This window comes from Suncus etruscus, chromosome 11, assembly GCF_024139225.1.
Source record: "Suncus etruscus isolate mSunEtr1 chromosome 11, mSunEtr1.pri.cur, whole genome shotgun sequence".
Classification (NCBI taxonomy): domain Eukaryota; kingdom Metazoa; phylum Chordata; class Mammalia; order Eulipotyphla; family Soricidae; genus Suncus; species Suncus etruscus.
Window position 1 is genome coordinate 22,208,953 of NC_064858.1, and position 27,607 is coordinate 22,236,559.

Consider the following 27,607-nt stretch of genomic DNA (forward strand, 5'->3'; position numbering starts at 1 on the left):
CAGGGGAAGGGCTGGTGGGCGGGGCCGTGGCGCGCCAGGACGCATGCGCGCTTGGGGCCCAGCGCTGCGTATTGAAGCCAAGCCTGGGCAGCAAGCGAGCAAGCAAGCAAGCAAGCAAGCAAGCAAGCAAGCAAGGAAGCAACCAAGCAACCCACCCGTGTGCTGGGAGATGAGCGGGGCCAGCCTCGTCCTCCCCTGTGTGCGCTGACCCTTTCTCCGGAGTGCCCGAGGTCCTGTTTTTTCGCTTGCATTGCTGGACCTGGCACGAAAGTAAGCTGACCTCGCATCCCCGAGGGTTTACCCCCACCCCCATCCACCCCTGCTCAGGTTCATCCAGGTTGCCAGAGAATGAATATTGCATGAAAACCAATTGCTTTTGAAAAGTGCTGGAAAAAGCCGGGCTTCTTCTTCTTCTTCTTCTTCTTCTTCTTCTTCTTTTTTTTTTTTAATATATATAAAAGTCAGCTCTCTTTTTTTGCAGAACACTTTTGCTCGGCTCACTTGTGTTCAGAAGATTTTTTTTTAGCAACGGAACTGGGAAGGTTTTGCAAGAAAAAGTTTTAAAACTGCCTCCCTCTCCTGGGTGAGAATAGCAATTAAGTTTTTTTTTCTTTTTCTTTTTCAAAAAAAAATATTTTTTGAAGGGTAATATGAATTTGGTGTCCCTTTCCTAATGCAAAAGACCCGGTATCCTAGGAGATGATACTTAGTTAGGGTTGGTTGGGGCTCATCTTTTTTTTTTTTCCCATTTCTCCTTTTAATGTTAATTCGTATTCCAAACTTTTGTTTATTTTTATTTATTTTTGGGAGGGAACACGCCCACCATGCCCGGCGGTGCTTGATGCTAAGGGATCTTGCTTTTTTATGCTAAGGGATCAATCCTGGTGGTGCTGGGGTTATAACCTGATCCGAGCCAGTCCATCATTTACTAGGCAAGCACCATAACGCCTGTCCCCTGTACTATTTCTTCAATCTAACTCTTTTTAAAAAAAATACGTCTTGAATCTTAATTGGAGGAAACCCCCAAATGGGTTAATTTGAGAGGGGAGAGAATTATTATTAATAATTAGCAATGATCATTAAAATCTGTTTGAAAAGTATTTGTAGCTCATTATATATATAAGAAATTCAGGTACAATTATAAGTAAAAATACTTCCTGAAAACTCAAGTTCAAAAAAGCAAAGTCTGAACTAATGCCTATTATGGATGGAGAGGGACAGCTAAATCTTGTAGCGCTTTCCTCAAATTGCTACTTTGTTTTTCTGGCATCTGTATCATTTGCCTTTTACTGGTTACATTTTATTGATGTCTGCTCATTCGTGTTTCTGTCTGCTTTCTAGGAAAGGCCAGCTAAAAGAAATAACGTGAACTATGAAATGCCATGAATAAGACGTCTGACCACTGTATTCTTCCCCTTTCAGAGGAAAGCAAAATGAAGATTTTTTCGGAATCTCATAAGACCGTGTTCGTGGTGGATCATTGCCCGTACATGGCAGAATCGTGCAGGCAGCATGTGGAGTTCGATATGCTGGTGAAGAACAGAACTCAGGGAATCATCCCTCTGGCCCCTATATCTAAATCATTGTGGACTTGCTCAGTCGAATCATCCATGGAATATTGTAGAATAATGTATGATATATTTCCTTTCAAGAAGCTGGTGAGTGCCAAGTACAAGCAGCTTCAGAAGTTGGTTGTCCTGAGGGTTTGTTGTTTGTGTGTTGTGACTGGTTTCTTTGCAGTGCTTGGAATCAAATTCAGGGCTTCCTACACGCAAGGCAAATGCTCTATTCATGAGCCATGTAATTAACGCATGCAAACTTACGATTTGGAAAGATGTACTTTCAAAATACATGGATTTGTCATCTTTGCAGAGGGGCCATGATAATCTCAGTGTTGGTCTAATTTTAATATATGTATTGCTGAAGTGAGCACCAAATACATTTTGTGTATGTGAGATTGCTATAAGATCTGACTTGAAACTCTTTACTACTTTACAATGTGCTACCCCTTTAGAGTCATTGTGTTAGGAGTACTTGATTAGGGCCAGCAACAGTAATAACAGCTAGCTCTTCTGGAGCTCTTACATGTATCAGACATGTGGGAAACACTTAACATTTATTAGCTTCATAATTCTCACAACAGTACTAGATTGTGGCACTAAAATTACTGGGACAATATTCAAAATATATAATAGCCAGCAAGGAGTAGGCACTGCCCATGGAGAACTGTGGTCAGCCCAGCAGAGGGGAAGTTAGCTGAGCCATTTGTCATATTGTCTTATTGTAATATGGCTAATATATGCCACCTGAAGATCAGCTCTGTTACTTTCTTTTTTTTTTTTTTTGTTTTTGGGCCACACCCAGCGTTGCTCAGGGGTTACTCCTGGCTGTCTGCTCAGAAATAGCTCCTGGTAGGCACGGGGGACCATATGGGACACCGGGATTCGAACCAACCACCTTTGGTCCTGGATTGACTGCTTGCAAGGCAAACGCCGCTGTACTATCTCTCCGGGCCCAGCATTGTTACTTTCTAATTGGAGATGCAGATATTTAGGTGTAGGTAGAAACAAAACAAACAAAAAATTCATGCTCGGGGCCGGAGAGATAGCATGGAGGTAAGGCGTTTGCCTTTCATGCAGGAGGTCATCGGTTCGAATCCCGGTGTCCCATATGGTTCCCCCGTGCCTGCCAGGAGCAATTTCTGAGCCTGGAGCCAGGAATAACCCCTGAGCACTGCCGGGTGTGACCCAAAAACCAAAAAAAAAAAAAAAAAAAATTCATGCTCAGTTGCTTAGCTAGAAATAGAACCTGGATTTGAACCCAATCAGACTTGTTTATATTTAAATTTATATTTAAATTCCCAACAGATTTGACCACATTCAAAATACTACTAAGAATGCTAAGAAGCAATTTTCATTTTGGGGGGAGGGACTACACCCGGCGGTGCTCAGGGGTTACTCCTGGCTTTCTGCCCAGAAATAGCTCCTGGCAGGCACGGGGGACCATATGGGATGCCGGGGATTCGAACCAACCACCTTGGGTCCTGGGTCACTGCTTGCAAGGCAAACGCCACTGTGCTCTCTCTCCGGCCCAAGCAGCAATTGTTTATATTAATAAATAGATGAAATAAGCATTGATAGAACCTCCAAGTATGAAATTTATCCTCAGGTTTCAAACTAGCAGCTGCTTTGTTTTGGGAAAGTCTCCTGCTTAGTGGATGACTGACTTTCTGTCTCATTTAGAACTGCTGAGACTTGAACCTCGCCAGTTCTTAGGCCGCACAGGCAGGGCAGGAAGGTAAGACAATGTGGAGAATCTGATTACGGGGATTCAGATACACTAATGATGATACTAAATTGTTTTCAGTCCCCCTGTAAATTGTTGGGCATGAGATAGAGAAAATGTATATTTAACAAGAGGAAGGATAATGTATTGATTTTAAGGTGTGGACTGTGGATCAGGCCTTGGCTTTTGCAATGTAACACAGTGTAACACAGCTCAGATTATTCAGTCTCTCCAAGCCTCAGTTCCTTTCCACTATGGGTAATCATAATGCATCCTTCCTCTGATCATTACATGATCCCAGCAAGGTGGTATAAGTAAAGTGACTGAGAAATGATATTACTAAAGAAAGGGAGAGAAGAAATCACACTTTTGGGGAAAGGAAAACTACTTTTTTGATAATAGAAAGCAAGAGTATAGATTAGATCCTTCAGTGCAAAGGAAAAATCCATCTCACCCTGCTCTCAAAGGGAAGATAGTTGTTTGATATATTGTGGGATAAATTCTCATTATCGTTAGCATCTTCTATGATGAAAGCTCTTTGCTGGCATTATACGTATGTATATTTAGAATAAAGTCTCCGAGCCAGGAAACATTGCTTTTATGTGTGAGGCCCTGGTTTGAACTTTGGCACCTCCAAAAATTAAAACTTCAGATTTTTTTTTTTTTTTTGCTTTCAGCAATTTTCAACATGCATCAATGATTTTCACCATCCAGGCAGTTCTTTGCTTACACTGCTGCCTGTTGCTGTGAGTGTCTCCTTCCCCCTGCCTACTTTGACCATCAACCCTCTATGGTCCGCTCACTGCCTCAGCCTGGGTCCTGGAGTCCTCTGTGCCTATCTGTCCACAGCTAATTTCTTTTGACTGTGTGGATGCCAGGTCTATTGCCAGGTTTGTAACCAGCTCTCCAGTGGCCTCACAACATGGGCAACTAACTAACCACCTTCTCTGTCATAGCACATGCAAGGACCAGGACCGCATGCACATACCACTCAGGCCAGACCTCTTCGCTTGTTTATATTCTGCCTCCACATTTTGAACAGCAGATCTGTTCTCTCTGTCCCTATGTCCTCCTCAGCCCTACAGTGCCAGCAAGAGTTTGGAGCAAGTTCCAGTTGGTCAGTAAGGGACAGTGAAAGAAGGACTCTCAGCAAGCCAACTTCGTCAAGTGGAGTTGGGTTTGGTTTTTTGTTTTTTGTGTTTTTTTGGGTTTTTTTTTTTGGTTTATGGGCCACACCCAGTGACACTTAGGGGTTACTCCTGGCTATGTGCTCAGAAATCGCTTCTGGCTTAGGGGATCATATGGGACACTGGGGGATCGAACTGCGGTCTGTCCTAGGCTAGCGCGAGCAAAGCAGACGTCTTATTGCTTGTTCCATCACTCTGGTCTGGGAGTTGGGTTTTTAAAAAATTCAGTTTGATACATTGTAAGAGGTATTGAGTATTGATTATAGTATTTGTTTCTTTGACATTTATTAGGTGAATTTCATTGTGAGTGACTCTGGAGCACATGTTTTAAATTCTTGGACTCAAGAAGACCAAAATTTACAGGAGGTATGGTTTACTTTTAAGCTATAGCTATTTCTGATAATTATGTGTGATAACATTGTTTTATAAATATTAAACTTATTTCTTATCTATATACTTTTTTTTTTTTTTTTTTTTTTTTGGTTTTTGGGTCACACCTGGCAGCACTCAGGGATTACTCCTGGCTCTACGCTCAGAAATCGACCCTGGCAGGCTCAGGGAACCATATGGGATGCCGGGATTCAAACCACTGTCCTGCATGCAAGGCAAACACCCTGCCTTCCATGCTATCTCTCCGGCCCCTATCTATAAACTTTAAATTTGGTTGTCAGCCTTTCTTGAGCCAGGGGAAGAAGGTATAGTGTTCCCTTTTGTTTTTCTGGTATAGTCCTGTCATATACAGTGGCTACAAATCACTTGTCTTGATTTAAATATAAGGTTTTGCATTGAAATGCAACAAGTCATTTCAGTTTCTCTGTGACATAGACTAGCAAGCACATCTCTACACCTTAATGGCACAGACTAGACTTGTTATCTTCCACCAGACTCCTCCCAGGGCTCCTGTCCTTCCTGCTTCAGAACGTCTAGGTACAGAGCTCAGGTTGCCCTGGTCTGGGGCTGTGGGTGGAGAGATGTGCAGTCATGGGGGTTGGTGTTCAGTGTCCTTGCTCTGTTCTCTCCTCTCCTTGGCTCTGCTCCATCACTGTGTTGGCATCTGAAGAACCTTATCTATCCCTGCCATAGTCATTTGGACTCTACTTTTTCGGTTCTGCTTCCTCAGTTCAGTCCTTCAAACATAGCATTTCTCAGTGGGGCCCCAGGAGGTTATTCCCAGGGGAACCAAGAGTGAAAATTAGATCAGTGCAGGTCATGATGCAAGGGTTGGGGCCTAGTGTAGGAGGGGGGAGAGGGCCAAGAGTAGGGAAGAAGGCTTAGAAACCGCATTCTCTCTCCCCACCCTTAGATGCTTTCTTGTGCCTGCTCTATTTTAATGCCTCCTCCTTTTTTTGTTTGTTTTTTTTTTTTCTTCTGCTGTTCTTTTTTTCTTCTTTGATTTGCGTATATGTCTGTGTTTGAACCTTGGGTTTATGCTTTTTAAAATTAAATCATTTCAGTTCTGTTTCGTGAAACATCTGGAGGAAACCGAAAGAAACCCGTGCTCCATTTGCCAAGTTTATTAAAGCTTTTATAATGATTTGTCTAAAGAAATTAAGTTTGTGGTCAGTTATGTTCTTTGTTATTGTTTCATTGTATACAAAATTTTAGTTGGCTGGTCCTTTATTAGTAAAGGCCAGCATGACTGAGGTGTTTGAATTTATTACTTGAATTATTTTGTGGTAAAATTTTTTCATTGGGTGTTTGTGAATGGATCATCCCATTTCAATGTGGTTTTTAAGAAATGTTTTTTATGGTGTTTGATCTTAAAATGTTTTGATAAGCATTAAAATATCTGTCTGTCCTATTTGAGGTCAGTCACTTCAATATAAATGTGTATTTTTTTTGTTGTTGTTGTTTTTGGACCACACCTGTTTGATGCTCAGGGGTTACTCCTGGCTACATGCTCAGAAATCGCCCCTGGCTTGGGGGGACCATATGGGACGCCTGGGGATCGAACGCGGTCCGTTCCTTGGCTAGCGCTTGCAAGGCAGACACCTTACCTCTAGCGCCACCTTGCCAGCCCCGACTCCGATATATTTTTATTGAATTGTCTCTACATTTGTCTTACCCTAAAATGTTCCTTTTACTTTTTGTCATTTGGGAAAAAAAATTAACAGGTCCCCACTGTCCCCCTTTGCTGTCTTTTTGTGATGGCAGGTGTTTCTAGTGGTTTTGTGAGAGAAGCCTGAGGCTTCTGGTGTGTGTGAGAAGGAGTGCCATGTGAGGGGTTGATGGTGCCTGGGGACAGTGTGGCCTCACTCTGCGTCACTCGCCCACTAATCCCCGCCAGGGGCCTTTGGGCAAATGACTGGTACTTAGGCTGTGGAGCAGTTGTCACTGGTGTAAGAACCTGACATACAGTGAGTGTTTATATCTGGTTATCCTGTCACAGTCTCCCTCATTACAGTGAGGAGCAGGGAGCAGAGCTGAGAATGCTCAGCTGGAAGGATTATCACCGCATCTCCTCCAGGCTGCCTCATTATGTGGGTGAAGGAAATATGTGCCCCTGTACCCCTGGGCCAGTTCTTCTCCATCATAGCAGTTAACTTGTCCCTGACTTCTTAGATTTTATTGTAGAAAGACTGTCAGACTTGGAGGAGGTAAGTGGCGAGCGAGCACCACCTCATTCACCAGTCTGGGAGACAGAGCAAGTGGCTGTCTTACAGCTGTGCAGCCACGGGAGTTGGAAATTGGCCTTGATGGGAGGGCAAGCCCCAAGGAGGCAGCTAACACTCCAAATGAAGGGTTTTAGGTTTTTCCTTCCACAACTAGTTTACCAGCCCATCTCTATTTATCCCAACCACAGTGAGTTATTTTTCTGGGTTCTTCCACAGCATCTTTATGTCTGTACAAAGCAGAGAACTCCTATTTGGTTCTTTTGCAAGATGGTTTTAGGCATTTAGGTTATTTGGTTACTTAAAAGTAAAGTTTAGAAATAAGTTGTTAATTTCTGCAGAGAAGTCAGTTGAGATCCAAAGATTACATTGAATTTGTAGTTTGGATAGTGCCATCTTAGTAATACTGTCTTCTGGCCTATCAAAACATGAGACTTTTTTCCCCAATGATTCAGATTTTAATGTATTTAACACTGTTTTGTAGGTCTCAGAACAGATGAGTGACTTGCATTCTTTTGTTTGGTTTACTCCTGTTTATTTTATTCTTTTAATGCTATTTGCAAATAGATTTTTTAAATTTTATTTTGTAACTATATGTAGGTATAAACGTGGTTTACCTGATTATGATTTCTGAATTTTCTTCAGTGGGCTCTTTAAAATTTTTTCCATATGAGATCATGGCATCTGTAATGATATATTTTCCAGTGTATATGATACATTTCCAGTGTAGGTTTCTTTTATTTCTTTTCTAATTTTCTTTTTTTTTTTTTTTTTTTTTGGTTTTTGGGCCACACCCGGCAGTGCTCAGGGGTTACTCCTGGCTGTCTGCTCAGAAATAGCTCCTGGCAGGCACGGGGGACCATATGGGACACCGGGATTCGAACCAACCACCTTTGGTCCTGGATTGGCTGCTTGCAAGGCAAACGCCGCTGTGCTATCTCTCCGGGTCCTCTTTTCTAATTTTCTTAATAGACCCTTTAGAACAATTGGGATCTAGATGGTGAGAATAGACATCCCTCAGCTTCTGGTCTTAGAATGACCATCCAGTCTTCATTCTGAAGCACAAGGTTTTCTGTAGCTTTTTTTTTTTTTTTTTTTTTTGGTTTTTGGGCCACACCCGTTTGACGCTCAGGGGTTACTCCTGGCTATGTGCTCAGAAATCGCCCCTGGCTTGGGGGGACCATATGGGACACTGGGGGATCGAACTACGATAGCGCTTGCAAGGCAGACACCTTACCTCTAGCGCCATCTTCCCGGCCCCTGTTTTTGTTTTTTATACACTTTCTTTACCTGCTTGAGAAAATTCACTTTTGTTTATAGTTTGTCAAGTGTGTCCCTTATAAAAAGGTCTAGATTTTGTCAGGTGCCATTCGGGATTCTTGATGATTGTGTAATTTGATACATCTTTAGCTTTAATTTTGGGGGCTGAAACAATAGCTAGTACATTGGATAGGGCACTGTGTTGCATGTAATCAACCTGGGTTCCATCCCTGGCATCATATATGAGCTCCTGATCTCTACCAAGAGTGATCCCTGAGTGCAAATCCAGTAGCACTACTGGCTTCCAAACCAGCACACATCAACAAATGAGCAATTTTCAGATGTCAAGTCAACTTTGCGCTTCTGGGATTAGACACATCAGCTTGGTCACATTGTTTAATTCTTTTTATATGTTACTAAAGTCAGTTTGATAGTATTTCAGTGCAGATGTTAGTGTCTTGTGTAAGCCTCTAGCCTGCAGTTTTCTCCTGTGTTTCACTTGTGCATCCATCCTTTCCCCCCTTTGCTTAGCTAATGGCAGCATTAGCTGGTGTTGGGCCTCCTAACCCACGTGCAGATCCCGAATGCTGCAGTATTCTGCATGGACTTGTTGCAGCTGTGGAAACCCTTTGTAAAATCACAGAGTGCCAAAATGAGGCTCGCACCTTGCTAATGGAGAATGCAGAACGAGTAGGAAACCGAGGACGGATCATCTGCATCACGAATGCAAAGAGGTGAGTATCTGGGCACAGTTGCTCTCCCACTAAGGAGTCCAGAGGCCAAGAGGCCTATTTCTGTTTTAAAATGCAGGTTCTAGGGTTGGAAAGAACACAGTGGGTAGGGCCTTTTCCTTGCATGCTGTCTACTGTATGGGCCCCTTTGTACTGTCAGAAGTGATTACTGAGTGCAAAGCCTGGAGTAACCCCTGAGTATTGCTGGGTGTGACAAAATAAATTAAATACGTTAAATGTGGGGTTCTCCTTATGGCCATTTAAGTGAACTGCGGTTATTAAGGGTTCCTTTTCTAATTCTATAACAAAGATACAGCCCTGTGAAAATGCTTCCATTGTTACTGTGTCAGAATGACTGCTTTTCTCATTGGTTCGGTAGCTGGTGGTTTGACCATGATTGAGTCTGCAAAACACTCTTAATTTTGATGCAAGCACTTATTTCGTTTATCTCCATTTTGAGTCCCTAACTCGGGGTACAATTGCAATAGTTCATTAGGAAATAAACTGTGTATTGTCTGTGTATGTGTTACTCCACTAAGTTTGTTGCATCTTTTTTGTCTTAGTGATAGCCATGTGAGAATGCTTGAGGACTGTGTCCAGGAAACAATTCACGAGCACAACAAACTTGCAGCAAATTCAGATCAGTGAGTATAATCAATTCCTCAATGATAAGTTTGTCCTTCCTTTCTTTTTTTTAAATTATTTTTTTAACTTGATTGATTGGTTGTTAGGCCACATCCAGTGGTGCTCAAGAGTCACTCCTGGTTCTGCACTCAGAAATCGCCCCTGGCAGGTTGGGCGGCCACATGGGATGCCGGGAATCGAACTGTGTCCCTCTCAGGTCGGCCACATGCAAGGCAAACACCCTATTGCTGTGCTATCTCTCCTGCCCCTAAATTAATTTTTTAAATTGAATTACCATGAGATATTGTTACAAAGTTGTTCATGACTGAGTTTCACTCATACAATGTCTAACATCTTATTCCTTCAGCAGTGCACCCCCCTATCCCGTTTAGCCACCATGGTTTTCAGTATGGTTACTGAAGGAGTGTCAGACATATCAGTTTACCTTCTTTCAGCACCCAGTTCCTGTTCAGGGATCATGTCCAACTATCATTGCCATAGTGGTCTGTCCTCTGCCCTAACTACACTCCCTCACTCTTTGTGAGTATGCTGTTTCAGAGGTCAGTGATAGCATTTTTTTGAGTTCTTCATGGTTCTACAAATTAGTAAAAATACATGTTTGATGAGAAACACCCCTCTTCCCCATTTTACATTTCACAATAGAAGTTTTGATTTTTTTTTTACAGGACATGTGACTTGAAGGAAAAAATAATTCACAAACTTAAAGTTTTTTTTTTAAACTTTTGAGTCACACTTAGTGGTGCTTAGGAATTATACAGTATTTCTATATATTCAACTTTTGTGTTCATTTTATCTGGTATATGCTGTTTTCATATATTAAACTTACGATAGTTTCCTTTCCTTTCTTCATGTGGAATGTATTTTTGTATTCTAAATGAAGAGTTTCTCTCAGTCTCATGCAGATTCAGAAGTGTGAATTGGTCCTGATCCACACCTACCCCGTTGGTGAAGATAGTCTTGTATCTGACCGACCTAAAAAGGAGGTAAGGGCACAAGTTGATGGACCAGCCCAATCAGTGTTAGAAATAGTAAAACAAGCACTTTCAAGATTTTCTGCCAAGAAAAATTTTACTATGCAGGGCAACTAATAATGAAAAACACCTTGATTTTCTTGTAACTTATATTTTATAGTGTTCTCTATTTTTCTTGTTTGTATGCTATGCCTTGATTATATTACAAAACTATACATAGTTTGTGTTATTCCTAAGTTTCATTTATATGAGTTCCAGTTCCTTTGATGACTATTTTTATTATTTTTATGTCTCATTGTAAAGCAATGTTTAGATCATTGTATCATTTGGTTTTTGCTGGTATCAGGGGTAAGCTAATTTTTAGTGAACTTTGCTTTCTCTTTTGATAAACTGGCAGAATGTTAACTTACAGTGTGTGATTTAATTTTTTTTTCCTTCCCTTTGGTTTTTTTGATCACTCCTGCCTATGCTCAGGGCTTACTACACCTGACTCTGTGTTCAAGGATCTCTTAGGATGAGATTTGAATTAACAAGTGCCTTACCTACTCTCTACCCTCTAAAATATAGAATTTTTTTTTCTTTTTTATTTTTTTTTGGGGGGGGGCCAGACTCGTTGACGCTCAGGGGTTACTCTTGGCTATGTGCTCAGAAATTGCTCCTGGCTTTGGGGGACCATATGGGATGCCAGGGGATCGAACCATGGTCAGTTCTAGGCTAGTGCTTACAAGGCAGATGCTTTACCTCTAGTGTCACCTCTCTAGCCCCTATAGAATCTTTTTTCATTGTTGTTTTTGGGTCACACCCGGCAGCATTCGGGTTACTCCTGGCTCTACGCTCAGAAATTGCCCCTGGCAGGCACAGGGGACCATATGGGATGCCGGGATTCAAACCACTGTCCTTCAGCATGAAAGACAAACGCCTTACCTCCATGCTATCTCTCTGGCCCCCCCATAGAACCTTTTTTTTTTTTTTACTCTCTTTATTGGGGCCGGAGAGATAAGACAGCAGCGTTTGCCTTGCAAGCAGCTGACCCAGGACCTAAGGTGGTTGGTTCGATCCCGGTGTCCCATAAGGTCCCCTGTGCCTGCCAGGAGCTATTTCTGAGCAAATAGTCAGGAGTAACTTCTGAACGCCACGAGGTGTGGCCCAAAAACCAAAAAAAAAAAAAAAAAATTCTCTTTATAGTAAATAGAATTGCTCTGGAAGAAATAATGTATTTGTGCTACTTTGATAATATGTTTTTTTGTTGCCTTAATGCATTTCCTGCTGCTTGAATAGGGTGCCACCAGTTTCTGCATTCTTTATAATGAGTAGCCGCATCTTCAGAAGTTTGTTTTTCCATACCATGAGTTCTTTTTCAGCAGTGTTGCTGTGTCTCCTGTGAGACCATCTTACATATATCAGCAGAAGCTAAACTTATCAATTGAAAGAGCTGTTTTAATAGGTCAGAGAGCTAGTAAATTGGGGTAGTGTAAGTACATTTACTTTGCATAAAGCTGATCTGGGTTTGATCCCTAGCATCCCATTTAGTTACTCTGAGTCCTCCAGGAGTAATTTCTGAATACAAAGCCAAGAGTAATTTCTTTTTTTTTTTTTTTTTTTGGTTTTTGGGCCACACCCGGCAGTGCTCAGGCCTTACTCCTGGCTGTCTGCTCAGAAATAGCTCCTGGCAGGCACGGGGGACCATATGGGACACCGGGATTCGAACCAACCACCTTTGGTCCTGGATCGGCTGCTTGCAAGGCAAACGCTGCTGTGCTATCTCTCCGGACCCAAGAGTAATTTCTGAGTACTGCTGAGTATGGCCACAAAACCCCTCCCCGCCAAAAATCTATTGAATGAACATTTATTGCTCAAGTAATTATCACGGTTCATTTATGGGCTTTTTATTTTTTTCTAAATTCTAAATAAAAGAATATTTAATTTTCACAGTTGTAGATAAATTACTCATTATAGGTTCCATATGTTAATATTTGCTGAGTTGCTGTTTTTGTTCTTTTTTTTTTAGTTGTCTCCAGTTTTAACCAGTGAGGTCCATAGTGTTCGTGCAGGACGACATCTTGCTACCAAATTAAATATTTTAGTACAACAACATTTTGACTTGGCATCAACTACTATTACAAATATTCCAATGAAGGTAAGCTGTTATTTTCCACCTTTTTTTGAGTACTCTGCTAGCTTTTTAAATATTTGTTGGCATGCTTCATTTATTTTCATTGAACCTTAACAACTTCTCCTTATATCATATTTTCTGTTTTGCTAGCCCACCTTCAGTGTCTTTGACCAGGTTAGTAAATACTGAAAAGAGGATGAGAAAGGATCACAGAACAAAATATTGCATTTTTTTTTCTGAAAAGAACACTCTTTAATCTTTTGTTTTTATAGTCTTACTATTTTTTTCAAAGTATAATCCTTTATCTTTCGTGATTGCTTTTTCTGTGATTCTTTTAACAGTTATGTAAGTAGATTCTTTGTGGATTTTAGTGACTTTCATTTCTTTGATTTTTCTTCTTGACCACTCAATATAAATGTGTTTGCAACTAGTAAGAAAAGTAGCTCTTAGTTTTGAGTTAGTTTATTACTCTAGTTGAGAAGTTATCAAGGTGTACCTTGTGACTTTATTAATTTATTAATATCTTATTAATAAATTAAAACTTTTTTCAATTTGTTTTGGGGCTATTCCCGTGATACTTAAGGCTTATACCTGGTTCTACACACAGGGATTACACCTGGCAGGGCTCTGGGATCATATGGGGTACTGGAGATTCAATATGGGGTGGTGCTTACAGGGCAAGCACCCTACATACTGGACTAAAGCCCAGTCCCATTACCTGTTCATTTTCTTTTTAATGGTTCTAGTGTTATCTGGGACCAGCCCAAAACATGGCATACAGTAAACTTTAAATGACTTTTTATTAAATCCAAGTAGAGTTGGATTTAATTGTATTGATTTGTTTAAAATAAAGTAAGGTAACCCCTATAAAATTTCAAGTTGACTCTCTTATAAGTCTAATTTCAATACTTTTTCTGCAATTATAGCATTACCACCAAATCATGTGAAAAATAAAATATTTTCCTTATTAATTTTCTCTTAAGTTCATTAAGCTTACCCAATAGAATAGTATGGATGCAGAAGTAATTACCAAACAAAACATTATAGGTACATTTGATTATATAAAATTGATGAATTCAGGTTGGAGAGATAGCACAGTGGTAGGGCATTTGCCTTGCACCCAGATGGATGGTTGTTCGAATCCTGGCATTCCATCTGGTTCCCCGAGCCTGCCAGGAGTGATTTCTGAGTGCAGAACCAGGAGTAACCCCTGTGTGCTGCCGGGTATGATCCAAAAACAAAATCAAACAAAATTTGATGAATTCTAAGAAAAATAACAGGTACCCTGCATTTTTAAAATTTGATGTATTTGTATGCTCTTGGGACTCTCCTGTCTTCATCTTTTTTGAGGAAATGAATAATGTTGAATCCCTTTCTATTTGGTGAAAACAAGGTACTGAACTTGTTTACTGTTCTGAGATTGCTATTAGATGAAAGTGATTTTTGCAAATAATCTTTGTTTGGGGTTTGTTTTTTTGGTTTTTTCTTTCTTTTTGTTTGGTTGTTTTTGCCATACCCAGTGATGCTCTTGGCTCTGCACTCAGGAATCACTCCTGGCAGTGCTTGGGAGTTGACCATATTGGGTGGTACAGGGGATTAAACCCGGTTGGCAGTGTGTAAAACAAGCCCTCCTGAATGTATTCTCTCTGTAGCCCACAGATCTCTAGGTATTTAAAGGTGATTTTCCTGAGTTGGGGTGTGGTTTAATTGATAGAACACATTCAAGGCCTAAACTGGGGTCCCCACAATGCACAGGTGACCCCCTAACCCAATCCCACAGCACAGTTCTGGAATCTTCCCCTCCCCAACAGATGGGGTTCCTCCAACAATATTTTTTAAAGACTGCATTGTTTAAACAATTTCAACTCATATAAACTACTTAAATTACATTGTACTTATATAGAAAAAGTATTGGCACGACAATGAATCTGCTGTAAAAAACTCTAACATTTCTAGGCCAGACATCTGTTAATATAAGAAAAATTCTTTATATAGATAGTAGGGTCTTTTTTGTTTTGTTTGTTTGTTTGTTTGTTTGGGGGGTCACACCCAGCAGCACTCGGGTTAATTATGGCTCTGCGCTCAGATCGCTCCTGGCAGGCTCGGGGGACCATATCGGATGTCTGGATTCTAACCAACATCCATCTGCATACAAGACAAATGCCCAACTGCTGTGTTATCTCTCCAGCCCTTAGACAGTGATTTTTTTAATAAAGTTTATGTTTTTGTGAAAATTTACATCTTTAAATAATTAAAATCAGGTTAATTTTCAGCAAAATTGCTCTTATTATTGTAACTAATAATTACTGGGTATATTTGATTTTACATAAATCCTATATACACACATAATACACTCAATTTTTAAAGTAAAACCTAGATTTTTAACTCTCTTTAAGGAAGAACAGCATGCTAACACATCTGCCAATTATGATGTGGAACTTCTCCATCACAAGGACGCACATGTGGATTTCCTGAAAAGTGGTAAGTGAAACTCCACAAAGTTGCATTTTTATAAGATCATCCTATGGGCTCCAGGGGCCATATGGGATGCTGGGAATCAGTTGGCAGCAGGTTCTACCTGCTATTCTATCTCTGGCCCAGTGCTTCTCTCAAGTTTTGACTTCAGAATTTTTTCTATGTGAACTGGAGCTCTCAGAAGTAAGAGTTGACTTTTTGACCTTGTATTCCTTTTTTTTTCTTTTTTTTTTTCTTTTTGGTTTTTGGGCCACACCCGGCGGTGCTCAGGGGTTACTCCTGGCTGTCTGCTCAGAAATAGCTCCTGGCAGGTACGGGGGACCATATGGGACACCGGGATTCGAACCAACCACCTTTGGTCCTGGATTGGCTGCTTGCAAGGCAAAAGCCGCTGTGCTAGCTCTCCGGGCCCCATTATTTTTTAAAGTTAATACTATAAGTCTCTAAGTTAGTCATTAATGTGTTAACTGGGTAAGGAATCTTGGAATTCATCTAGGATGAAAGTCTAACAGGAGAAAAATATAAATGGATATATTTATATTTAATATATTGAACTGTCCGTTATCATGTGAGGTAACTTTTAAAACACTAATTTTAATTTCTGGAACTCAGAATATTGAAAATAGCTCTGCACCATGGTACTTGTTTACCATTGTTGGTCTGACCTGCAATTGTATGTGTGATACACAACACTGTGTCAAACTCAGTGGTGGCTGCAGGAACCTGTGTGTTAGGTTTGGTCTGGGCCCTGCTGTTGAGATGAGGGGCAGCAGAGCTCATATCCACAGTTGCCAAGTTGTCTGCCCATACATCTCAGCTCAGGTGCTGCTTGATTCCACCCATCTTGTATTCTGAGCACCTAAAGCTCACCATACCCATGACAGCTAAAAGCTGTGCCCCCTGAACTAACCATCTGATGTGGCCTGTCTCATTCAAGGACCCTGTTGGCTACCTAGTTGTATAACACAGAAACCTCAGCCCTCTTTGAGGTAGTTATTTGTCATTGTTTTTATTCCCAGTGTCTAGATAGTAGCTTTTGTTTTTCTTTTTTTTTTTTTTTTTTCAGCTTTTGTTTTTCTTAGTGGAGCGGGTCAAAGCCAGTGGTTAGAGTCTCCTTCTGGCTCTGCACAAGGATCACTCCTGGTGGAGTTTAGGGGACTGGATGTAATTCTGGAGATACACCCAGGGTCAAATGCATGCTAAGAAGTGTGCCATGTGTTTCTACTTTTCTCTCTTATTTTTTTCTCTCTATTCCATAACCTCCTAAGAAGTCTGTCCTTGTTTACATATAACACTCATCTGACCTTGCCCCTTCATTAGAGCTCTTGGCATTTTAGGAGAAAGACTAAATTGTCTCCACATTCCACAGGTCCCTACCTTGTATGCTTTTTTTTTTTTTTTTTTTTTTTTTGGTTTTTGGTTTTTGGGTCACACCCGGCAGCGCTCAGAGGTTACTCCTGGCTCTACACTCAGAAATCACCCCTGGCAGGCACGGGGGATCATATGGGGTGCCAGGATTCGAACCACCAGTTGTATGCTTCTTTTCTTTTTCAACTCTGCCAGTTCCAGGCCCAAGACCTGAGACTCTTACTCCCTCCTCCTTTCAGTGGCTGAAATGATTTAATAGGAAATTTGGGGGCGAATTACATATTTCTCTTAAGCATAGCTAATATCTAAAACAGTTGATATTTTTTGTTTTCCCACAAGCACTTTCTGCTTAGAGCCTAAACTCAGTTGGGAATTGCAGGTGGATGATTTGAGGTTGTGATCTGTTTAATAAAGTTGCTGTTTCTCTGACTTTATCTTCAAAGGTGATACTCACATAGGCGGCAGCAGTAGAGAAGGTGCATTTAAAGAGACGATAACATTGAAGTGGTGCACTCCAAGAACAAATAACATTGGTGGGTATTTGAAAGTAGCCGAAAGAGAGAGGAATGAATTGGGAGTTCTGAAAATACTACATAGGGATAATTAATATACCTCTAAAGTTATTTCAGGGTTTTGAAGAACAAAGACTTTCTTTCTTAATTATGGGAGTATTCCTTTATATTCCTTCAAATCAGTGTTTTCTTGTATTTCAGAATTACACTATTGTACAGGCGCATATCGAATCTCCCCTGTAGATGTAAATAGCAGACCTTCCTCCTGCCTTACCAATTTTCTGCTGAATGGTAACTTTCATCATTTAATTGTTTGCACTGCCAAAGAATGCTTTGTGATAAGCTTTAGAAAGTGAACTCTAACTGCTGCACATGTGGCCCAGGATGTAATGTCTAGACCATGATTTCCTCTAGTGCAGGCTAGTCATTTTCATTCCCAAACAATTTTCAAGGTATATAACTGTAGATAGCTTATAGCAGTTTTTCTGAAACCTAGAAATAAATTTACATATTGTAGATTATTGTACTTACTAAATATATTAGTTGTTTTCATTTAAAATTTTTGAGCATTGGAGTTTCAGTTGAACTTTTTGGTGGATGACTATAAGCCATTTATCTTGATCTGTTGCACGTTATTAGAAAGTGTATGTGTGTTTATTTCATTTTGAACATTGTGTATTTATTACAATCAAATATACTTTTACTTTTCTGTAATTCTTCGACATCTGAACTTAAATATTATAGAAATTAAAATCATTGTGTTCCACTTAATAATTCCTCTGCTAATTCTTCCGATCAACTAGATTTGGAACCAGTGAGTTAAAGAGGCAGTGTGCCTCTCTATTGTAAGACTAATTATGTTCCTCTATTAAGCTCAATTTATTTATGTAGTAGATTCCAGACAAAATGCATTGAGTATTTCGAAACAGAAAGTTAACAGCTGGTGAGGAGTTTTTGTGAAAGCGAATTGAGACTGTTAGATAATGTGAGGTTTTCTCAGCACATTTCATTTTCCTCTTGGTGACCTGGAGATAAAGTATAGGTAAATCACACTTGAAAGAATATAACCAAAGATTATGCTAGATGACACTGTATTTTGTTTGTAAAACTGTCAAACCGAGGAGGCTTAGGAGATCCAGAGAAAGTTAAGCTGGAAATCATACTTTTAAGATTCGAAGTGCTTTATATTAAATTAGCTATATTGGTTAGAATATGAAGAAAAGTTTAGGTATATGTTTTAAGGGGGGAAAGTGTATGAATTCCTTTCCTAATAGAATACTTTTGCATTAACAGGTCGCTCTGTTCTGTTGGAACAGCCACGAAAGTCAGGCTCCAAAGTCATTAGTCATATGCTTAGTAGCCATGGAGGAGAGATTTTTCTGCACGTCCTTAGCAGTTCTCGCTCTATTCTAGAAGATCCTCCTTCAATTAGTGAAGGGTGTGGAGGGAGAGTTACAGACTACCGGATTACAGTAAGACCAATAAATATCTCTAAATTCTTCGTTTTCAGTGTGTCTCATTCAGCAGCCTGTTAAATGCCAAGATCTGTGACAAAAGGGGGATCAGAGAAGCAACTGATTGGTCTTAGCTAGGGAAAAGGCCTAAGGCAGGTTTCTCTTTGTGGGCCCTTCTTACATGTTCATTATAAGTGGAAAGCATCTAGAAAGTACTCACACTAAAAGTACCGAAAATAAAGACGTACTGAATTGTATTTTGATGGAATTTTTTTCCTAGTAGATTATAGGGTTGACAAAAGTTTTTGACTTGCTGTTACTTTGAAATACTTAGTTTTCCTTTTTTCTTTTTCTTTTTTTTTTTTTTTTTTGTTTGTTTTTGGGTCACACCCAGTGGCATTCAGGGGTTACTCCTGGCTCTGTGCTAGAAATTGCTCCTAACATCCTCTGGGGACCATATGGAATGCTGGAATTCAAACCACCATTTGTCCTGGGTCGGCTGCATGCAAGGCAAACGCCCTACCACTGTGCTATCTTTCCAGCCCTTAGTTTTTCTATTAAAGATGACTACTATACAGAAGCTTTTATTTTTTCTCTTCTTTTTTTTTCATAGACATTCTGTTCATTTTTATTCCTCTTGCTCTATTTTATAATCAGTATTTTATGACTGTCAGCTTTTTGGGGGAGGGTTCATAGTCTGCAGTACTTAGGGGCTATTTCCAGCTTGGTACACGGGGCTACTTCTGGAGGTGTTTGGGGAACCATCTGGTGCAGAAGGTCAAACCCAGGGCTCCCACTTGCCTGACATGTTTTCCAGTCCTCTGAGCCCTTAGCTATCTACTTTTTGAGGTGATTCTGAAAATTAAATGTAATGAATGTTTTTGAATATATTTTGGTGGTGTGGGAGGAGAAGATTTTTCCACACCTGACAATGCTCAGGGCTCACACCTGGCTCTGTGCTCAGCGGTCACTCCTGGCAGTGCTTGGGGCACCAAATGAGGTGCTGAGGATCGAATAAGGTTCAGCCACCGCAAGGCAAGTGCCTTCTCCCCCGACCCTCTGTACTCTCTCTCTCTGGCCCTTGTATAAATACACTTTTAAATGATGCTTAAAGTATAAAATTACATACCATAAGCAAGTTAGTTAGGCTTCTTTTGGGATTTGTCTTTACATCTTTTTTACTAAGGAGAAAAATGATAAGTATTTGTTGTAAGAAATTTAAAAAAATATTGAATTATTAAAAACAAAGACTAAATTTATCTTAATTCTGTCATTTAAAGTTAGCATTTAACAGTGTAATGATCTGGCAGTGTACTTTTAATTTTAAGTAAGCTAAAATGTGATTTGATTATTCATTCTATTATCGATATATCCTAAGAAATAGTTAAATTATAGAATGACGTAAAGTAAATGTTTCTTGGTTTTTAAAAAGTGGAAAGAGCCCCTAGCACATTGTGTATGCATCTCTCTTCACCCTGTTGTATGGAGACAATTGGATCATGCTATGTGTTGTGGGTTGGGACGGTGTTTGGGAGAAAGTGTGGCCACGCCTCACAGGTCAGACAGGCTGTCAGAGAAACAGACTATGACATGTAATCCAAACTGAAACAGTAGGAAATAGCTTCTAATTTTATCTTGTTTGGTCATTATTAGGATTTTGGTGAATTTATGAGGGAAAACAGATTAACTCCTTTTCTAGACCCCAGATATAAAATCGACGGAAGTCTTGAGATCCCTTTGGAACGAGCGAAAGATCAATTAGAAAAACACACGCGTTACTGGCCTATGATCATATCGCAAACCACCATTTTTAACATGCAAGCGGTAAGTGGTAGTTTTCTCTTAGATCTCGCTTCATAATCTGTCCAGAAATGCATGCATGTGCTACCGTTAAAGACCTTGTGAGAGAACACAAGGCTCAAGGTCAGCATGTGTGATGATGAGATCAGATGTTCTGCCTGGGTGCTTTCATGCTGGCTTTTCAAAGAGATTTTCTTCTTTTACCTAATAGGTAGTTCCATTAGCCAGTGTTATTGTGAAAGAGTCTTTGACGGAAGAAGATGTGTTAAACTGTCAGAAAACAATTTACAACTTAGTTGATATGGAAAGAAAAAATGATCCTCTACCTATTTCCACCGTTGGAACAAGAGGAAAAGGCCCTAAAAGGTAGTTTTATCCCTTAATTTCTTTCTCTTTTTTTAATTTCTGTTTTGAAGTGAAAACAGGCTTTATTTGAAGGGACTGAGGAAGAGGACGGAGCAGATAAGAAAGGGAGAAAGTAATGCACTCCAGAGAGAAACTGGGTTTTTCCAAAGGTAGAAGGAGCCCCAGTACAAGACCCAACTTGAAAGGAGGAAAGCACATCTCAAGAAGGGAGATGCTGCCAACATGTGCATGTGGGGACTATAGGCATGGGCCCAGGAGCACATGTGCCACTTCCTGTGCATTGCTTTTACTGAATAACATTTTTTTAGACTAACTTTTTTATGTGAATTATTTGTCTGGGAATATATAAACAGTATGGACAAGATTGAGATGAAGTAAGAAGGCAGAAGAGCTGGATGATATACTTTTAAAACTTAGTGTCATATTGCTAAACTATTGAGTAGAGGGACTAATTTTGCTCTTACTTTACAAGTAGGGGAAGATAGTTTGTTGTTATTTATAGTGTTTTCTAAGGGCATGGCATTTGAATCTTGACTTCAGAGATGAACAGTATCGGATCATGTGGAATGAATTAGAGACCCTCGTCAGAGCCCATATCAACAACTCAGATAAGCACCAAAGAGTTTTGGAATGTCTGATGGCATGTAGGAGCAAACCTCCTGAGGAGGAAGAACGGAAGAAGCGGGGAAGAAAACGGGAGGACAAAGAGGACAAGTCAGAGAAAGCAATGAAAGATTATGAACAGGAGAAATCCTGGCAGGACTCGGAGAGGTACCATTGTTTTAATGCAGCACTTTGCAATTTTCAGACCTCATTTTAATGGCTCATTTGCTTTTCTGTTTTACTTAATGATTGATATTTATTTTTAAAGTCTAAAGGCACCTTAAAATGGATTTCTGCCTGCCTTCCTTCCTTTCTTCCCTTCCTTCCTTCCCTCCCTCCCTTCCTTCCTTCCTTCCTTCCTTCCTTCCTTCCTTCCTTCCTTCCTTCCTTCCTTCCTTCCTTCCTCCCTTCCTCCCTTTCTCCCTTTCTCCCTTCCTTCCTTCCTTCCTTCCTTCCTTCCTTCCTTCCTTCCTTCCTTCCTTCCTTCCTTCCTTCCTTCCCTCCTTCCTCCCTTTCTCCCTTCCTTCCATCCTTCCCTCCTTCCTTCCTTCCCTCCCTCCCTCCTTCCTCCCTTTCTCCCTTCCTTCCTTCCATCCTTCCCTCCTTCCTTCCTTTCTTCCATCCCTCCCTCCTTCCTTCCTTCCTTCCTTCCTTCCTTCCTTCCTTCCTTCCTTCCTTCCTTCCTTCCTTCCTTCCTTCCTTCCTTCCTTCCTTCCTTCCTTCCTTCCTTCCTTCCTTCCTTCCTTCCTCTTTCCTCTCGTCCTCTCCATTTTTAGAGTCAAGGAATTTTTTTTTCCTAAGTAGCTTCTGAAAACCATGACATCTGATTGTGTTATCAGTATTTGTGTGATGAATGTCAAAAATGAAGTCTTCTTTCTTTATTTTCTTCCTTCCTTCCTTCCTTCCTTCCTGCCCTCCCTCCTTTCCTTCCTTCCTTCCTTCCTTCCTTCCTTCCTTCCTTCCTTCCTTCCTTCCTTCCTTCCTTCCTTCCTTCCTTCCTTCCTTCCTTCTTTTTCTTTTCTTTTCTTTTCTTTTCTTTTCTTTTCTTTTCTTTTCTTTTCTTTTCTTTTCTTTTCTTTTCTTTTCTTTCGAGTGCCTACAGTATGCCAGGCATTTGGCACAAGATCTGTAGCATGGAGGCAATTAGTGTGATGCAGGAGACAGGCATGTAAGTCGAGCAGACAGTGGTAAAAATGCTTCTGCTTTCTTCCAGGTGCTGCTGCACAGAGCAGCACAGGAGGTCCTAGGGCACACGAAGGCACAGTTCTGATACTGGAACCCTCCTCTCTCACACACAATCAATTTTTGACATATTGTTGTCAGAGTTAAACTTAAAAAGAAGAATAATAAAAAATGTAAAAGGGACTCAGGGATGCAGTAGAATGTTCACAGTTTCCACTGCTTTTGCCAGCATTTTCAGGTGTGCTTGTGATTTTTTTTTCTCAAAGAAACAGTAATAAATTCCTACAAGTAAAAATATTCTATCAGCAAGTTCATTTTCTATTTCCTTATCTGAAATTGGAGCAAAGAAGGAGGCAAATGTTTTAACAGCAGCATAGCAGAGCTGTAGAAAATGTAAATTTCCACATCACATGACAAACCATTCCTCTAATCAACAACAGTGATAATCGTGTTCATGCAAGTCTCCTGAGATGACTGCAGCCACCAGCCATCTCCATATGGGGTTCTTGGAAACTAATTCTGGTGCACCATCTTTCATCCATGCAGAATAAGTAGTAGAACACTATGATTGTTTTTGATAAAAATCCACTTGGCACATTTGTACTCCCTAGACCCGTATGTCAGTACTGCACAAGTATGCTGCCACCCACTAACATGGTGTCTGCATCGCCCCTCTTAAAATGTGGACTTCCTGATTTCATGAACCCATGAAACCATGTGTGCCAGGGCTCTTGCCTTTGGAGAAGACCACATTCCCTCTTTGAGGTTGTGACTCTCTCCCTTCCCTTCCTCAGTATAAAATTTGATTTTACTTAAAACATCTACTTCTTCCTTAGGATACTCAGCTTTTAAAAATAGGATTTGTTCTTTTAAGAAGAGAGGAGGAGGGGCGGGGAGATAGCACAGTGGTAGGGCTTTTGCCTTGCATGAAGCCAACCCAGGACAGACGCTGGTTTTAATCCCAGAGTCTCATACAGTCCTCCGTGCCTGTCATGAACAATTTCTGAGCACATAGCCAGGAGTTAACCCCTGAGTGCCACCAGGTGTGACCCCCCCCCATCAAAAAAATAAATAAAAAAAATAAACAGAAAACAGGAGGAAAACATTCTCATTTTTATTCTAATTCAGTATTCTCATTCAATATTCTCATAATTGTTTCCTGTTGCAAATCAAAATAAGTTTGAAGTTAAGTTCCTTTTGCAGGCTGTCAGTATATTTCCACAGTACATAAACTAGAGACTAAAGTAAATCGCTTAAGTTCTGCATGTCATTTGAAGTAATATTTGACCTTATCCTTGAAGTAATATCATTGTTAAAAATTATTTTTAAAAATTAAATTGTAATTTTTTTTCTGATCTTGTTATATCTGATTATTTTACCCTCTTAAATGTTTCCTCATTTCCTTTTTTTTTTTTCTGATCTTGTTATATCTGATCATTTTACCCTCTTAAATTTTTCCTCATTTCCTTTTTTGTTTTGTTTTTGGGGGGGGCCACACCCGGTGAGTGTCAGTAACTCAGGAGTTACTCCTGGCTGTGCACTCAGAAATCACTCCTGGCTTGGGGGACCATATGGAATGCCGGAGGATAGAACTGCTGTCCTTCCTAAGCTAGTACAGACAAGGCAGATGCCTTACCATTTGTGCCACTGCTCCAGCCCCATTTTTCCCCATTTTCATCTTTTATAGCTAAACACATTACTGAATTATTACATTATTCTGATGAAACTGTTTAATTCATTTAAATTCTCTTAACTGATTTTAGATTGAGATTGAAATTTTGAATGGTTCCTATGTTTAATTTGTGAGAGAGCAGCTTTCATTACGATGAGTTTAAAAAGTCCAATTTAATTTTGAATCCTTGTAGATTTCTAAAAGTTTAACTTTAAATGTTGTTTCTTTCTCCAAAAGATTGAAAGGAATCTTAGAACGTGGAAAAGAGGAGTTGGCTGAAGCTGAAATTATAAAAGATTCTCCTGATTCCCCAGAACCTCCAAACAAAAAGCCCCTTATTGAGATGGATGAAATGCCACCAATAGAGAAATCCAAAGGTAATGGAGGACTGGGGGTGACTATGAAGTGGTCCTGTGTGTTCCCTCTTGCAATTTCATTAATAAGGAAGAGCTGCTCACTTCCTGGGTAATGTGTTGGGAGATACTTTATGGGACCCCAGTGCAAGTGTGTGGAAACTCCTAGAGGGGGCAAGCTTGGGAAACGCAAATGCTCTGGCTCTTGGTGCTCTTGCATGTGTGTCTCTTTCTCTCTTTTTATTTATTTATTTTTTATTTTTGGGCCTGACCCGGTGACGCTCAGAGGTTACTCCTGGTTATGTGCTCAGAAATCGCTCCTGGCTTGTGGGACCATATGGGATGCCGGGGGATCAAACCGCAGTCTGTCCTAGGCTAGCGCATGCAAGGCAGACGCCTTACGCCCTGCGCCACCGCCCCTGTTTTCGTTTTTTTTTTTTTTTTTTTTTTTTTTTTTTTTTTTTTTTTGGTTTTTGGGTCACACCCGGCAGTGCTCAGGGGTTATTCCTGGCTCCAGGCTCAGAAATTGCTCCTGGCAGGCACGGGGGACCATATGGGACGCCGGGATTCGAACCGATGACCTCCTGCATGAAAGGCAAACGCCTTACCGCCATGCTATCTCTCCAGCCCCTTTGTTTTTTTTTTTTTTTTAATAGTTTTATTGAGGCCCTCTGATTTCAAAGTTACTCGTGATTGAGTTTTGGACATATAAAGTTCCAACATCAATTTTTTCACCAGTGTCCACTGTCCTTCACCAGTGTACCTGGTTTCCCTCCCACCCACTAGCCTGCCTCTATGATAGACGCCCTTTTTCCCTTTTGAGCACTTATGTTCACAGTATTATTACTTAGGATTCAGGGGTGTCCAGCACACGTTCCTCTTTCTGATACAGGCTGGAAGCTCAGGTGTTCTTAGACTGGGACTTTATTTTTTTAGTCATCTGAGTTCTCCAGCGAAACACAAAACTGGTAGATGCTTTTGGGAGCCTTTAAACACAGATGTTTTAGAATAAGAAAAGTAGTCAGTGGCTTCAGTTGTACATAATGAACAATTAAAGGTAACTTAGTAACTCTTGCAGTAATAGTTTACCATTTTTCTTGTCTTTCAAACATTATACCAGGGCCTGTTTCCTTGTTATCCTTATGGAGTAATAGGATCAATACTGCCAATTCCAGGAAGCATCAAGAGTTTGCTGGGCGTTTGAACTCTGTTAATAACAGAGCTGAATTATATCAACATCTTAAAGAGGAAAATGGGTTTGTATTTTATTAGCTTTATTATTTTGTTATAAGTTTGAAAAATTAAAAACACTGCAATTTTTTTATTTTTATTCAATATTATAAAATTATATGTTATTTATTAAAAGAGACTTTTTAGCTTCTGGGCCAGCCACATGCAAGGCAAACACCCTATAGCTATGCTATCTCTCTGGCCCCAAAGTTAGTTTTTCTTGGAGAGATCTACTGAAATAACTATGACAATTGAGATGAAATCTTGGGAAAATCATATCATATCTCTGGGACTTAATTTTTTTTTATTTATCTGCTTGCAAATAAAGAAGTTAGATTAACCAGAGGAAACTCTAACATTAATCCTTTTATAAAGTCCTATCACTGTATTGATATTATGTCAGTATTTTTCTTGGTTTTAGGTCCCAGCAGTGCTCAGAACTTACTATTTCTGGCTCTGCTCAGGAATCACTCCTGACACGGCTCAGGGACCTCATTTGGTGTGAGAACTTGACTGTGTACAAAGCAAGTGTCTCAACAACTGCATTCTCTCTCTCCAGCCCTGGATATATTAGATTTTAATTTCACATGATTGCTAAAGAGAAATATTTCTCAATCCATTTTCTCCTGTTTTTCAGAATGGAGTCAACAGAAAATGGAAAAGCCAGCCGACAGTGAAGAAACTAACCTGAGAAACTCAATTTAGGGTTTGGGGCATGCATACTTTTACAGCAAGATTGTATAGTTATGTGGCCTGGACCGGTTTTTACAATTTTTAAATATTTCCACAAAATTTATCTTTTTTGTATTGTAAAATTGGCACATATGTCAAAGATATACATTGAGATTTGTCTCCCCAGAACACACAAAAAAGTTTATTTTATGGTAAAGGGTATTTCCTCTGGAGATGTTTTTTAAAAAATTTTCTTAAACTTCTCTTTGCCAAATAAAACTATTAAAAATATTGAAAAGGGAAATGACTAGAGTACTCCTTTAGGAAATATATTGTTCACTTCATAACTGACCACTTCAGGAAATTAAAAATAGTTTTTCAAAATTTAGTAGGGTAAGATTTGCAGCATTTGTATTTTGTTTGGGGGCTGTGCCGAGCAGTGCTCAGGGCTTGCGTTTCTGCACTCAGGAATATACTCTTGGGAAGTTTGTGGGACTGTGTGGCACACTTGAGGGGTGGGGCACCCTCTGATGGGAGGATTATCCACTAATGGGAGGCTCATCTGAGGGAGGAGGACTATATGCAGAGTAGTACCCACTGAGTACCATTTCTCTCCTGAGGGGAGGAAGACTGTCAGTGGGAGGGGTACCCCCTGAGTGCTTTCAGACTCTACCAGACAAGAAGTAAAGAGTTTTAAACAAAACAAGCCATGGTGCAGTGCTGTAGAAAAAATACTCAAGACTGACCTCAAGATGCCAGCAGAGTTGCTGGAAATTACCCCCAAAGATGCTTTAGCAAAGTATTGGGAAGAGAAACTCAAGTCTAGAGATGAAGCGTTGCTGAGGCAAGAGGCTGGGGAGGCTGGGGGCAGCTGTTTCTGAGGCTTTCCTCCCTAGTGCTGAAACTTGATAAGAGAATAGACTTGAGGGAAGGTATGTCATTATTTTGGGGATAGTTCTCTTAAAAAATAACTGAGTTTGTTTTTGAGCTAAAAGCCAATGTCAGGGTTTAGTCAGCCTTTGCTGATACATGCTTTATCATCCTGTGGTGGGATTTGTTGTTGAATAATGCATGTGTTTACAAAAATTTGCCATTGCTGATGGTGCAATTACTTTC

At 40.2% G+C, this 27,607-nt stretch overlaps 1 protein-coding gene across 2 annotated transcripts; it reads left to right on the forward strand.

Annotated features, from left to right (window-relative positions):
• The first annotated feature begins 132 nt into the window (after nt 1–132).
• INTS13 (integrator complex subunit 13) lies at nt 133–26,795 on the forward strand. Of its 2 annotated transcripts, XM_049783806.1 has the most exons (17): nt 133–270; nt 1,423–1,658; nt 4,764–4,838; nt 8,876–9,078; nt 9,639–9,719; nt 10,613–10,703; nt 12,700–12,828; nt 15,201–15,285; nt 17,091–17,180; nt 17,361–17,450; nt 18,453–18,631; nt 20,267–20,437; nt 20,625–20,779; nt 21,320–21,550; nt 24,474–24,613; nt 25,710–25,845; nt 26,457–26,795. In XM_049783806.1, the coding sequence occupies exons 2-17, from the start codon at nt 1,434–1,436 to the stop codon at nt 26,494–26,496; spliced, it is 2,121 nt and encodes a 706-aa protein (XP_049639763.1). In that variant the 5' UTR covers nt 133–270; nt 1,423–1,433; the 3' UTR covers nt 26,497–26,795. The 2 variants fall into 2 exon arrangements, with proteins under 2 accessions (XP_049639763.1, XP_049639762.1); XM_049783805.1 differs by lacking the exon at nt 133–270 and having other exon boundaries at nt 1,328–1,658.
• The last annotated feature ends 812 nt before the right edge of the window (nt 26,796–27,607 follow it).

Coding starts and splice junctions, on each gene's coding strand:
- INTS13 (XM_049783805.1), top strand. CDS start 1,383: ATGAATAAGACGTCTGACCACTGTATTCTTCCCCTTTCAGAGGAAAGC. Junction 15,286..17,090: donor TGTGGATTTCCTGAAAAGTG/GTAAGTGAAACT, acceptor TTATCTTCAAAG/GTGATACTCACATAGGCGGC. Junction 24,614..25,709: donor ACCAATAGAGAAATCCAAAG/GTAATGGAGGAC, acceptor ACATTATACCAG/GGCCTGTTTCCTTGTTATCC.